The following is a 14896-nucleotide window of genomic DNA, read 5'->3' on the forward strand; positions in this document are numbered from 1 at the left end:
GGGTGGGGAAGGAGGAGCTGAAGTCACACAGCCCCTGGATAATCACTTCCCCTTGTTTCCAGCTAGACAAGATAAATTGGGTTTGGAATCATCCACTATCTATGGCTGTCTTAGCTTGGTTTATGTCCCACTGGCCTTTCATTCTAATACCAAATATAATTACCCAAGCTGAAGAGAGGTCTGGCTGCCCCAGCTTCTCGGTTTGCCCCACTTTCGATTGGCCTAATTCTTTCTGTGGGTTTCCAAAGCTTGGGTTGAAGCCATTAAAGTAAAAAGAGCCTTGGCATATGCTTCAGGGCTTTCTGGCTGTTGGGTTTTTCATTTCCCCTGGAATGAGTATTTAGTTCAAGCAATCTACACGGCCCAAGTGCCCGGGGGATCTTGTCTCTTAGCTCTTTCTCTCTTATCACCTCCTCCACAGCAGTGCTGATTTTGGACATTCTTCAGTACTTTGACTATGGCCATTGATTTAGGTCACCAGGCTGAGTGGATGAGGGTGTGTCTCTGCTAGATGACTTTATTTCCAGGATCAAGACAGGGTATCATGCTATAATGTGATATGGCCTCTTTCTCTCAGCAGCATGACCCCACTGCCATCCTGGGGTCCCTCACATGGGAGTGCAGCCTTTACCCTCTCCCCAATCCCAGCTCTACTGATCCTGGGAGGTGCTGGAGTGTGTAAGAGGTGGGAAGTTAACCAGAAGTAAGACTCCATGATGCAGCATTCATGATGTTATTGCCATGACAAGGTGAGGAATGTGTGGTGATATGGTCTCTCCTAGTCACCGATGTTCCTGTAAACAAGCCCAATAGACTTATTGGTTCACCAGGTTGAACTTGAGTGGAATGTCACTTTGGCATGTCACCTGCACCATAGCTGGTGAATATATATTTGTTCACACCCCAGGGAATGCTGTAGAGTACCAAGGGACCATATAGATAGTCTGAGGGCTAGGAGAGTCTCCCTCTACACACCTACAGTCCACACATAGTGACATAACCACTGTACTCTGAGATGTGGTATCCTGAGGGACGTGTTTCCTAGTAGGCTTTTTGTGTGACTACCCTGCTAGTCAAAATTTTCCACTTTCTGAAGGCCAACTGTAGTATGAATTTCCGCATCTAACTTTCTTAAGAGCGGAGTCTTTATTGCCCCATGTGTGTATTTTCCTCCTCTCTTCTCTCCTTCCTTCCTCCCTTCTTCTGTGCTGGAGAAACAGACCCAGAGCCTAGAGCACTTCAATTCCTAATACTGAGTCACACTCCCAATATAGTGAAACCAACTTTCACTATATTGGGAAGACCACCTATAGTGGTCTTTGGGTTTGATGGATAGGGTGGCTCAGCCTCATGCTTTGAGTAATAAGTGTATACTCTCCCCTGCTAGCCGAGCAGCTAGAGATCACTTGGACCCCAGGCTTCCTTTCTAGCTTACCCGTCTCTCCTTTTTTCTCATCTGACTTTGCTCATGACATTCTCATCTGAATTTGCTCATGACATCACCTGCCTCTTCCCCACCTTGACTGAGAATGAACCTGGGAAACCCCAAGTCCAAAGCTCCTCATGGCTGTAACTAGAAACCTGAGGTTCCCCTCACATCACAGTAACCCCCCGAGGCCCCTCGAATCTCAGGTATATCAGGCCATTGTCTGCAGAACTGTGAATTGTTCTTGCAGTTTTTGCCTGTTCCCAGCTGAACTGACGGGCTCCATCATTATCTCTGGGAGCTTTAAACAAATTCTTACTTCATCTGTTTGGAATATTTTCATGTCAACTCTCATCCATTCCTTCCCCTCCCCCCTACCACCCCCCCCCCACCCCATGTCCTTTCTCCTGATCCCTTGTAGAGATGGAAATGCAAGCAGAGAATCAGAAAATGAGTAAGTGTTCTGAGGTGGGGGAGGAAGGGCTCTGGTTTATGCCAATCCGTTGGAGGTGTGACAGCTACCTCCCTGAGACGCTCTGCAGGATGTGATGTGCTGCCCAGTGTGAACAGCAAGCAGCCTGTAGGCCTGATGCCCTGTCTCCCTGTCTTCCAAAGACGTCTTAGTACCAACCTGTCTTTGAACTCAAAGCAGTGTTCAGGCTCGACTGCCCTGGGGTAGAGAGAAAGTAGTTTTTTGCTGAAAGAGGAAGAGAGAAATAAGATGGACGACACTTGATTGCTTGGCCTTGAGCTTGAGTGTGTGGTCATCTCAGTCAGGGCTTGGCGAGACTTTGCTGGAGGGACTTGAGACTGTGGCTTAGGACATAGCACAGAATCTCCATCCTCTTTGCAGCTCACAGGTATGGTCTGGCTTACCCACATGGGTGGTGCCTGCGGCTGCCGCTGCTAAATCATGATGCTTTTCTGGCATGTGTCTTGGTCTCAATGCTGAGAGAAGGTCGTCATTCTGCCTTTTCATTCATTCGTGAGAACGATTGCCGGAAATGAGTATTTTTCCGCATTGCCCGCATTCCTCTTCCAGGACGGTAAAAGATGGGATTCCTTTTTTAAAAATCAAATTCATTTATTTATTTCCTTATTTATGTGGGTGTGCAAGTGTGTATGTGTATACCCTCACACATGGATAGTTCAGAGGACGACCCTCCGGAGTTACTTCTCTTCTACCATGTGGGTTTCAGGGATTGAATGCAGGCCTTCAGTCTTGGTGGCGATATTTTTGTCAATGAGCCATCTCTTGGGCCCTCATAGAGACACTGTATTCTAGGACATCAAGAGATAGTGAGCAAAGGCTTGTGTAGGATGCTTTAGGGTCCATGGCTGAGGTGACACAGAACACATAACCTTCTGCTACACTCTTGGCTACAATGGGGCCTGGATTCAAGGGATCTGCACCTTCCCTGTGCTCACATGCATGTATACATGAGTGTATATGCATGAAGGTTCATAGATTCTTAAAATGTCAGAGCCAAACAAGGGCTGAAATGTCTTTGTCTCAAGCATGTGGTCAGTGTGCACCAGGGTCATTTTAAAGACCCTGTTCAATGCAGATTCTGTTATCTAGTCAAGCAGGTGCAAGGAAATTGCACTTAAATGTGTCCCTAATCATGGGTTAAGAGAACTGCACAATTGAATTGTTTGCCCCCTCATTTATAGACAGTAAAATTAGGGCCCAATCACCTGCATCTGAAGTCACAGTTGGCACTGGGCATTTTTGTGCTAAGGATCATTCAGTTCCCTGGCAGGCCACTCCCAGACCTATGTGTGCCCTGCGGCCTGTTCATAGTAGAGTGTATGTGTTTCCGGATTTGTTGATGTCCCCTAATCTCATCTGTGGTACCAGAATGCATCCCATCCTCAGGAAATCAAGCAGCTGCCTTGAAAAGGCCCAGGTCTGGTAATTAGCCAGCAGTTGTGCGTCCTCAGCATTGTAGGCTGACCAGAGCTAATCCTGAGTTGAATCCAGTTACATTCAGGGAAGTTGTTAACTTGAGTCAGGGACTTTCAGGTGTTTTTAATTTAGAGACTTGGATCTTGCAAAGTAATAATTGGGAGGAATTTTAAAATGAATTTTCCTACAACCCACTGACTGTGTAGCTTAAAAGCCCTCAGTGCTTTTAAAACTGTACAGTAAAGAATCCTTTCAGGAGGTGAGGAATCCTTGCTGGTGAGAAAGAACTTCTGTTCCCATCTCTTGGTGGAGACATAGAGTGCCTGTGAGCTTGTGCTTCATAATTTGTGTGTGTGTGTGTGTGTGTGTGTGTGTGTGTGTGTGTGTGTGTTAGTTAGCACTGGAATTTAAAGTTCTGTGACTCAAAGACCTAATGAAGAAGGCTCGGCTTGCTCTAAATCTACTCTGGAGATTATTCCTCACCCCTTCCATCAATCTTCCTTCTTAAACAAAATATGAAATCTGGAACAAAAAGTTCAGGTTCTGAGAGCTGTGCCGATCTCCTTCTTAGCCTTATTTGGAGGATCTGATTCTGAGCATGTGTGTAGAAGTGTCAGCTGTGTATGGAAGTGTTTGAGAAGAGCACAAACAAACGTCCAGTCACTTGCTGCCTTCTGAGATAGGAGGGACAAGCACACTGCAAACAGTGCGCATTGGATGTCCAGTTCTTTGTTGAAGTCATTCGCCTTTGATCAGTTTGAAAAATGACTAAGTTTGGACACCCAAACTTAGTGGGGTGTAGGTTGGGGTCTTGGGGAGCAATGGCTGAGGGTAGGAATGTGAGATTTACATTTAAGAACTGGATTTGGGAAGGAGGAGGGAATGGTATGCAGATGGACAAGGCAAGCGGCTGTGTAGACTTGAGTTCAGCTCCAATAGGTCAACGGGATCAGCCCCCAAACAGGGTTTGGCCTGAGGAGGAAGTCACCCTGGAGACCTATTCCAAGTTGTGCTGTGATGACTTGGTCATTATACCAAGGTTTGGCAAATTACTGTCCAGCAGCTAAACTCCGATTGCCACCTGCTTTTTTAAATAAAGTTTTACTGGAACACAGCCACACACAATCATTCACATGTTACTCTTTTTTCCCTTTCACATTGACATTGTGCTGGCCAAGTTAAGCCTCTGAAATAGGCCATGCAGCCTAAAGTGTGCAGTATTTCATGTATAATTTTAAAGAAGTGTGACAGTGCCTGCTTCAAGGGCCCAAGTTCATCAGCTGCTGGATTAGGTAGCTTTCTGGAAAGAGGAATGACCTTGATTTCAGGAGCATTCTGTACCAGAGAAGAGTTTTGGTGTTGGGGTAGGCCAGTGGACTGTCCACTGAGCTACTCTGAGTAGGGTGACAGTAGGTTCTTCATGGACAGGAATATGAGTGGCTCCTGTGGATGTCTGCTATCTTGGTCTAAAATGGCTGTTCAAGTTTTCTCATGAGTTCTGGAATGTGTCCATGGACAATCTCTGATGTCTGTGTTTGCTCTCCCCTGGGTGAGATGTTCCAGCTCCAAGATCATCTTTCCTTGGGTCTCTTTAGTCTGACTCTGTCTCTGTCTCTGTCTCTGTCTCTGTCTCTCTCTCTGCCTGTCTCTCTGTCTCTCTTTCTTTCTCTCTTTTATTTTTTTCTACTTTTTTTTTTAAAGATTTACTTATTTTATGTATGAGAGTACTCCATCACTGTCTTCACACATACCAGAAGAGGGCATCAAATCCCATTACAGATGGTTGTGAGCCACCATGTGGTTGCTGGGAATTGAACTCAGGACCTCTGGAAGAGCCCTTAACTGCTGAGCCATCTCTTTAGCCCACTCTGTGGCACCTCTATGTGTTTTGTGGATAATCACATATGTTGTCCTACAGAAGGGACTCTAGTAGGATGGTCCCCATTACCTATGAGGACTACCCTAGACTTGGCACATAGTCACCTCTGAGTTGTCCTTGTAGCTGAATTAGCCATAGGGCTGCACTCTACAAGTAAGGAAGGGAAGATGGCAGGATCCATGTGCATGCAGAAAGGCAAAATGTAGGATCCTGTCTAGCCATCTTTAGAAGACAACAGTGGCCAACATCGTGCCAGAGCCAACCACCCACGTGATAGGGGGGTTGATGTGTGTATACATTTCCAACCCACAGTGCTGCGTGGGTGGCTTGCAATGGCCACTTGAGAATAGCTTTTGTCCCACCCTAACTCCAGAGAGCTATTGTTAAATATTCCAGCACTCGACTGCCGCTGTGGGGGGAGTTTTAGTTAGAAGCCAAGCAGGAATAAAGACATAAGTATTTGCTAACCATAGAGCGCCTAGATGTGCTCAGGATCCTTGGGACAACTCTGTAAAAAGTGTGGTTGGCCCCTTGTTTTCTATCTAGGAAAAGAATCAGAGTCTCCAGGAGGCTGAGCAACCCCACAGGATCTGAGTTGGGTTCACCCATATTTATTATCCTTCCTCACAGAGGATGGAACTTCTGGTGGGGAGAGAAAGAGAAGATTAGCAGCGGGTGCTGGGGAGCACCAACCACCGAAGAGGACAGAGCCCAAAGCTTAGGGCAGCAGGGACAACCTGGGGCAGGCAGGGAGAAGGGTTGGCAGAGTGGCTATAAGAACCCATCCACCTGTGTGCTGTACCCAGCCCTGTAGGTCCAGTAAGACAAGACACCAACAGGGGCAGCCAGACCACAGCCAGTGCTTCTCGTGGGCAGGAAAAGGTGTGGTTATGTGTGGAAGTATAACCAGTGCCAGTTGAGACAGTGAGAGGAGTGGGGAACAACACCATATCCATCAGGGAAAGGCCCCATTCTTTTGGCTCCTATGTTCTTTCCTTCTCCCTGGAAAGCTTAGGGGCAGAGAGCTTTCAGATCCGATCCTACCGGTCATCCTGTGTCCTGTGCTGTGGGCACACAGCCTTCTTCCTTTATTGTTCAGGACTCTGCTTTGTCCCAGATTTGGGCAGTATTTAACAATCATCCAACATCTTTAACCCCAAGCCCTTAAGGAATTATTCTGTGGCTTCCCAATTGATGGGAATGTGAAGCCCAGAGAGAAGCGCTATCTTCAGAATGCAGGGCTAGCTGAGAGAAAATTCAGATTCAGTGATTAAGAGTACTAGCTGCTCTTCTAGAGGACCAGGGTTCAGTTCCCAGTACCCACATGGCCACTCAGTGTCTGTAACTCCAGTTCCAGGAGATTATACACCCTCTTCTGGCCTACATGGATATCAGACATGCATGTGCTGCACATATATACATGCATGTATGTAGGTAAAACAGCCATACTCAGAATAAAATAAATAAATATTAAACTAACTTGGATGCTCTAAATCTGGATGTGCTCAGTGCGGATGGCCTCTGGAGGGAGAGAAGAACCCAGACAGCATAGAAAGGCTGGAGGAGCAGAAATGCTGGCCTGTCCCTTCACATGGGGTCCTTTGCCGTTTCTTGTTTTCCCTATATTTCCCTCCTCCCTGTACGTGAGAGATTCCTTCTCTTGTTTTGATCCAACAATCCAAAGGCATCACATTTCCTTGGGGAGAAGTGGAGGACAGTGGTCAAGGCCCTTGCAGAGCCATGAATGTATTTCCCAGAGCTGGGCTGGGAGAGCAGCAAGGAGAGTCGGGAACCTCACTGATGAGGTTCACATTCTCTGTTGGCTCTTGCTGTCCTCTGGAGTCCCAGACCTTGTCACCAGCCCTCCAGTGAATGAGTGAGGCTTGCTGAAGGACCATAGGATAAACCCCTGAAGAAGTGGTTCTCTGTGCTTGGAATGCTTGTTAAAAGTGTTCAGGTTTTCAGTCTGAATTCTTGGAAACCTTCATGCAGCATGTTGGAAAGGCTTAGAATCTTGCATTAGCAAGGTGTCCCCAGCTCTGAGGTCAGTGGAGCCTGAGCTCAAGCAGCCAGCTTCCAATGGAAGGCTGAGGAGCTAGGCGAGAAGCTTTCCTTTAAGAGATAGAGCATTAGCATGCTTACACTGAATGGGTTTAGATTCTCTAGCTATGATGTTTATGGAGCCGTCTTGCTGAACAAAGAAGAATATAGCAGTTATGTGTATAATCACACTTAATTGTAATGTTGTGGATGGTTGAACTTGATAAAGATTACCTTACAAGAACTCTTATTAAATGCTCCCTGTGATTTAGCATTAGTTAACACTGTGGAGTTTTAGAGGAATTTGTTCTCTTCACTGCATAAAAATGTTTTGAGCCATTACTGTGTGCCTGGTACTCTGTTGGAGGTAGTGAATGTTCAAGAGTCACCGACAGCTCTGGGTTCTGACTGCTATCCTAAGTATGCTTACTGTCTGGCAATGGGGACAGACTTACTAAATCCTCCACCAGTCATGTACTTTGCAGTCATGTATAAGTTCATTCATAGCAACTAAGATACTTCTTAAATTCATTAGTAAATGTGTTTTAAAAATTGCTTTTATAAGTGTGTACATATTTGCTCATAAACAAATACTAAGCCCAAGAAAATCCTTATGAAACCATGTTAAAAACCAATTTAAAGTCAGTTGGAATACAGATTAGGAGCCTTCTGGTTACTGTCTAACAGACAGGATGGGTTAGTCTGTGAGTGCTATACAAAGCTGGGGTGTTGCTCCCTATCACGGAGAGTTAAAACTTCTAAGTCTGAAATGTAATTGAAATGTTATAAAGAGACACTATCAGCCGGAGAGACTGCTCAGTGGGTAGTGTTTGCTGAGGAAGCATGAGGACTGAAGTGTGTGTGGACTCTGGCTTGTGGAACCCCCATGCTGTGGGGTAGGGATAGGCAGGTCCCAGGGGATGGCTGACCAGCCAGTCTTGCCGAAATGAAGAGCCCTGGGCTCAAGGTTATGTCTCAAAAATAAGGTGAAGAGGGGGCTGGAGAGATGGCTCAGTGGTTAAGAACAGTGACTGCTTTTCCAGAGGTCCTGAATTCAATTCCCAGCAACCACATGATGGCTCACAACCATCTGTAATGGGATCTGATGCCCTCTTCTGGTGGGTCTGAAGACAGCAACAGTGTACTCACATACATAAAAATAAACAAATAAATCTTAAAAAAAAAAACTAGGATGAAGAGAGGCGCACACCTTCATTATGAGCACATTCTTGAGAATGTCAAGATTTCCCAGTTCCCTTTTAACTCTCCACAGCCTCTTTTTTGCTCTGTCCCCTCATTTGTGAATGTAGTGCGTTGGGAAAGGGCCAGGAGTGGTTTGGGCACATCTTCCTGAAATCTTGTCTGTAAGTTGTCTGTCACCTAGGAGATGATGAATCGGGGAAGAAGGATCCCCCTGTTCACCCTAGCTTCTGACTCTCAGTGTTGCAGGGGGTGAGCTGTTTGACTTCCTGGCTGAGAAGGAATCTCTGACTGAAGAGGAAGCGACGGAATTCCTCAAGCAGATTCTCAGCGGCGTTTACTACCTACACTCCCTTCAGATCGCCCACTTTGACCTGAAGGTAACGCTGCGTGAGCAGAAGCCAAATAGAAATGTATGCCAGCCATGGCTTTTGTGGCTTGTTGGCTTGTTGGGCAAGGGAAACTGAGGCACCTCAGTAAAGATTCTTCCTTCACGAGGTTTAACAATTGGAATTATTCATGTGAACCATTAGCATATAATGTCTTCCTATAGTTAGAGTGACCAACCTCTGTCTTGTAGTGTAGAAGCTTAAGGTCAGTGGTCACAGCCAGGAATCCCTGGTGAGGAGTCGGTGGGGCTTACTAACCAGGCTCTTAAGCAGTGCTTGCTCTTGGACAGTGGGCCATTTTTGGCTGGTGACTGGACAGCTTTCATTCTCTTGTGGTTGTGGACTTTGGGTGGCAAGTATCTTGAGTGTTTCTGTGTTTGTTACAAGCCTGGGGCCTGATTTTTCTTTTTACAACCAGACAAAGCCAACTGTGACCTTGGCTTGGTCTTTATGTGGCTAGAGGCAAGGCTGTATGGGGGATTAAAGATGTGTAAGCCCCATTTCCAGCCGTCATGGAGCATGCTCTTTTTGGGAAGGGAGGACAGCACAGGGACAACAGAAAATGGCAATGTTCGATTGTCAGGAGGTGAGCCACAGGCTGGTGCAGGCCACTGAGGTAGAACAAGGCTACAGAGGAAGTGCTCTGTCTTTTTCCTATAGCAGAGCCGTCAAACCCATGTCTGTGTCCCTCAGTATTCACCAGCTCACACCATAAGGTGGATTTCTGCCAGTGCCCGTCTGCTTGATGTCTTGTTTCTGACCAGGGAGCTGGCAATGCCCCCTACGTAAGCGTCTGCTGGGCACCTGCCAGCACCAGAGTGTAGGAGATGACAAACGCAGCCTCATCTTGCCCATGCTTCCTGGAAAGGCAAGCTGTCAAGATGGGCTGCGCTCCTGTCACCCTAGACATCCTGGCAGAACAGTCATCTTAGACCTGCCTTTGCTTCCTGCCTCCCCTTCTTTACCGAGTGCTTTCTAGCCTCAAACTCTTGCCTCAGACCTGCCTCCTAGAGACCCCGAGCCCCAGTGCTCTTTCATCTACCTGCTCTCTGGTCTTTGCTGGTTTGCTTAGTTGTTGTTTTGTTGCTTGGTTTTTGTTTGTTTGTTTGTTTTTGAGTGAAGGGCCTTTCAGTCACCTTTTACTTTTCTTTCTCTCTCATTCTCTCTCTTCAAGCCGGAAAACATAATGCTTCTAGATAGAAATGTGCCCAAACCCCGGATCAAGATCATCGACTTTGGCTTGGCCCATAAAATTGACTTTGGAAATGAATTCAAAAACATATTTGGGACACCAGAGTTTGTGGGTAAATCTCCTCTGCCCTTGGGCTCCCTTACGTCTCATCCGCAGTCCACTGGCTGAATCTCCCTTGGCTCTAAGACCACTCCCTGTCCGTCCCTGTTTCTGTTTGTTACATGATGCTGAACTGTTGCCCTGCAGCTTTCCAAGCTAACGAGTCTTTATGTTCTCTCAGCTCCAGAGATAGTCAACTATGAGCCCCTTGGCCTCGAGGCAGACATGTGGTAAGGAGCACGCCTTTGGTGGTGTTTTCTTTCTGATTTATCTGACTGTTTCCCTAACGTGGCTTCGTCTTTATTTTTGTGTGCAGGAGCATCGGGGTAATAACCTATATCCTGTAAGTATCAAGTCTACAATTCGTGTATTCTTTGCTCGTCTCTGAGACTGACCAGATAGATCATGCTGGCTCCTTCAGCTTATGCATGCTCTCCATTAAACATCGTCATCCTGCATGCTCAAAACATATCCATTTTAGGCTGATTAGGTGTGGTTTTCTTCAATCAAAATGAATTGCCAGTAATTGTAGCATAATCGTGGTGAGAAATCTTATCTGTCCATTGCTGAGAAAACATAAGAGTTTCATTTTAAACTATTCTTGGTTCAAATGACCACGCATGATGGTATGTGTGTGTGCAAGTGTGAGTGTGTGTACATTCATTAGTATGTTAGTATTTGTCAGTGTAGGTGCATAGGTATGACTGACCACTTTACACTCCATTTTTACTTTTATGTTTTTGAGATAGGGTTTCTTTTTTTTTAAATTTTATTTTATGTGTATGAGTCTTTTGCTTGCATGTACATATGTGGATCATATTTATCCGGGTGCCTTGGAGTTCAGGAGGTTGGATTCCTTGAGCTGAAGTTACAGATGGTTGTGAACCACCATGTGGTTGCTGGGAATCGAACCCTTGTTCTCTCTGGAAGAGCAGTCAGTGCTCTTAACCGCTGAGCCCCCTCGCCGGCTCTGAGCTAGGGTTTCTTTATGGATTAGGGTTTCTTCATCAATTTGGCTACATTGGCTAGCTGCTGAGCTGCAGGTATCTACTTAATCCCGTTGCCCACTGATCAGTCCTCACTGCCCCAGTTACAGTCACACACCACTGTGCCTGGCTTTTTATTTGGGATCTAGAGGCCCAAATTCAGTTTCTCATGCTCCTGCAGAGCAAAGTTTAGTACTTTGAAAGCTGAGCCATCTCCCCAGTTTCAAATGAGCTTTCAACAGGTTTCCTCTGCAAGAAGTTGATACTCGTGTTCATAACTGTTCAGTATTCCATGGTGTGTGATTGGATTCTCACGTGACTCATTCCACACTAAGTGTTGTTTCCCGCTTAGAGACACAGAAGAAGCAGTGATTCTACATTAAGTAGTTTTAAACATGGGTCAGTGAGCCACTTTGTTTTTTTAACAGCCTGAGTGGGGCCTCCCCTTTTCTTGGAGACACCAAGCAAGAAACATTAGCAAATGTATCTGCTGTCAACTACGACTTCGAGGAGGAATTCTTCCGGAACACCAGTACCCTTGCCAAAGATTTCATCAGAAGATTGCTGGTCAAGGATCCAAAGTGAGTGTCCCCTCTTCCTGTCAGGCAGAGCCTCCTGTAGCCAAGGCCAGAGACCTGTTCTGTATCTGGCAGCCCTTTTGACAGACCCTTACTGTCCTACCTGCCTGGAAGGAAGTACTTCAGAGAATGCACCCAGGGCTCTCCTGCTGCCTGCCCACTGGGTCCCTGCTCAGGGAGGAGTCTGGAGCTAGAGTGTTGCTCTCAGTTTTTTGTTTTTTTGTATTTAACATGGGCCCCACTTTTGCAGAGTATCTGCTTGTTAGGCTGACCCAGCGTGAAAATAACCTTAGCACTGTTTCAGTCTCATAGAGTCTTTTTTTCCTTCCTCCTTCTCTCCCCCAAAGAAAGAGGATGACAATCCAGGACAGTTTGCAGCACCCCTGGATCAAGGTGAGTTGCTTATTATGTTGGATTTCTGATTATTTCCAAGTGGGCGGTGTGAGTGATGGGTTGTGCTGGAGTGTTAGCTGTCTGTAGGCACCATGGGTTTAAGATAGGGTGGTATACTGGATTATATCTTACTGATCAGAGAGGGAGAACAATGAGCTGTTAAGAGCAGGGAGAAGTCAAATCTACTGAGCAGACATGCTTTGTGTAGCCTGTGGGGTTATAGTAAAAGCAGCATTTGAAAACTGAATTGTTTCCCATCCCATAGATGTTCCAACTCTCAGATTCTTTTGAAAAATCTGAAGGTCTTTAGATACCACATTCTCCTTCCCCAGGACTGTAGGGAAAGCTGCCCTTTTGCTGGAGCACCCTGACGCATGGCATTTACATATTCCTGCCCTATTGGTGCTTGGGCTAACAAAACTGAATTTACTTCAGCCTAAAATAAAAGGGGCTGAGGTTGATGAGTGTGTTAGAGTGTGTTAGCGTTCTGTCATCATGGCAGGTTACAGAAAAGACTGTTGAAGAAGGAAGGGCTGATTTGGGGGTCGGTTTTACTTTTCAGTCTGTGGTCAGTGGGCACTGTTGTTGGGGACCTGTAACAATGTAGTTCATTATGGTAGATGGAGGGGAGCCAGCTAGGATGGTGGGAGGAAGAGGACACAGTTCTAGTAGGTTCCTTAAGGACTTACCCTATTTCAACTAGGTTAGGGAAATTTCTCTCTCTCCTGGCAGTTACACAAGCTGGCCACCCATCCTTTAACATAAGAAGCCTTGGAACATTTAAGGTCCAATCCATAAGCCGGGCGGTGGTGGCCCATGCCTTTAATCCCAGCACTTGGGAGGCAGAGGCCGGTGAATTTCTCAGTTTGAGATCAGCCTGGTCTACAGAGTGGATTTCAGGACAGTCGGGGCTATACAGGGAAACCCTGTCTCGAAAAACAAAAACAACAAAACAAAACAAAACAAAACAAACAAGCAAACAATACAATCCATAATAAAGTTATCTAATAGTTGAAAACAAAACCATGGGCCTCATGAGTTGGCATTACAAAAGGCTTCTATTCACCTCTCCCTCTTACAGTAGGGCCTGTGTCTAAGTGTATCCACTGAACAAGACACAGTGAACGTGTTTGAGTGCTGTAAGGATGAGCCACATGCACCATACCTCTAGGGTCCCTCCCAACTTGTGAGTTCACTTAATGAATCTTGCCATTCCCAATGTGTCACTGTAGAAGAGTGTAACTGAGTGTAGATACAAGCTCACCTCCTATCCTATGTGCACTCCTCTGTATTATACAAAATACTCAACCATCAAGAGTTAGGGGGCAGAGTCTAGTCTCCCCCCCTTTTTTTTTTCTTGAGAAGGTCCCAAGTATGCCAGTCTAGCTTTAATCTTGGCTATAGCCAAGGATGACCTTGAACTTCCGATTCTTCCACCTCTACCTCCTGAGTGCGAAGGTTATGGGCGTGCACCAACACGCCTGGCTCATGTAGTGCTGGGGTCAATCCCAGAGCTTTCTGAATGCTAGGAAAACTCTCTCTACCTGCTGCGCTACATCTGAGCCTAGCTCCTGGATCTTGGATGTCATTTGCCACTCTTTATGCTATTTTAGAATAGGGAGTGTGTAAGCCCTTCAGAGTGATAAGGAATATTAAAACATTTCTGCAATTAGCTTTCATTATCTTTTCTTGAACTTTCATTTTTAGCCTAAAGACACCCAACAAGCACTTAGTCGAAAAGCCTCAGCAGTAAACATGGAGAAATTCAAGAAGTTTGCAGCTCGAAAAAAATGGAAAGTAAGACTCTGCAGACACACTGGATTCGCCTTTCTCTGTCTGGTCTTGTCCGGGCCCATGTCTTCTAACACTGGGAATCAGGAAATGTATTCATTTAAAAACAAAAAAAGTCCACTGTGTAATTCCCTGTGCTGTTATTACTGACTTTCAAAGACAAGCATAAACCATATTTCAGTGTTACTTAACTTATTCTTTGAAATGTAATTTTGCATGCTCTTTTCTCAGATTACCCCCAAGGCAAATTTTTAAATCAATACAGTAAAGTGATAATGAGCACTTTTTCAACTATAACAAACCACACTCCAAATAAACCCGTTCTTCCTGGTAAGCAGCCCGGAGCTTATATGAAAAATTAGCCTTGCTCCATGTAGGCTTGCAGGGGCGTCTAGGATGGGAGAGAGCCCCAGCAGTATGGCCTCTCCTTCTACACTGTGGCGGCTTCCCTGTGGCTTTGGTGTGATGCTCATTCAGGAGTCTTTGAAACTATCAAAATTCAAGGATCAGAAAGGAAGTGATGGTGTGGTTTCCAGTGGCCAGGACTGTATGGAACTGGAGAGAGCAAGCAACCGCCTCCTCTCCCGCCTGGTCCAGTGGTGTATCTCAGTTTTATACCCCATAAGCCACGACTAGACTCTCAGCAAGGCTTAGAGCTTGTGACTCAGTCTCTCTCCCCATTCTTTCTCTTTTCTCTCTTTTTACTTATTTCCCTTCCTCCTCTGTCTTCATTCCCCAGTTGCTTCAGCCTTTGAGGATATGGAGGGAATTGTACTGCAGACTAAAGCGTCTGTGCCCCGCCTATGCATGTTCATAGACACACAGATTCCTCTAGCTGACTCGGGCCCATGGAGCTCACCGCAAGGCCCTTGTATCCCATGCTGGGCTCTGGAGACCCTGCCAGGGCTTTGTTGGAGTTTAGGAGACAAGACACAGAGAGAGATGGGATATGAGACAACCCCTTCCACCCGTCACAGTGAATGCACAAGAGCCTTTGTGTTGCTATCTGCGCTC

General features: G+C 46.0%; 1 protein-coding gene across 4 annotated transcripts in view; it reads left to right on the forward strand.

Moving 5' to 3' along the window:
• Dapk1 (death associated protein kinase 1) overlaps window positions 1-14896 on the forward strand; it is a 164993-nt gene that overhangs the window by 110855 nt on the left and 39242 nt on the right. For 3 of the 4 annotated variants that reach the window (XM_031359276.1, XM_031359275.1, XM_031359274.1), the window contains 7 exons: window positions 8696-8834; window positions 10018-10147; window positions 10316-10364; window positions 10451-10477; window positions 11549-11701; window positions 12046-12091; window positions 13799-13888. In XM_031359276.1, the coding sequence (XP_031215136.1) occupies window positions 8696-8834; window positions 10018-10147; window positions 10316-10364; window positions 10451-10477; window positions 11549-11701; window positions 12046-12091; window positions 13799-13888 (634 nt within the window). The remainder of the gene's footprint in view (window positions 1-8695; window positions 8835-10017; window positions 10148-10315; window positions 10365-10450; window positions 10478-11548; window positions 11702-12045; window positions 12092-13798; window positions 13889-14896) is intronic. The other variant, XM_031359277.1, reaches the window with a different exon arrangement.

The sequence above is a fragment of the Mastomys coucha genome, unplaced genomic scaffold (assembly GCF_008632895.1).
Source record: "Mastomys coucha isolate ucsf_1 unplaced genomic scaffold, UCSF_Mcou_1 pScaffold7, whole genome shotgun sequence".
Classification (NCBI taxonomy): Eukaryota; Metazoa; Chordata; class Mammalia; order Rodentia; family Muridae; genus Mastomys; species Mastomys coucha.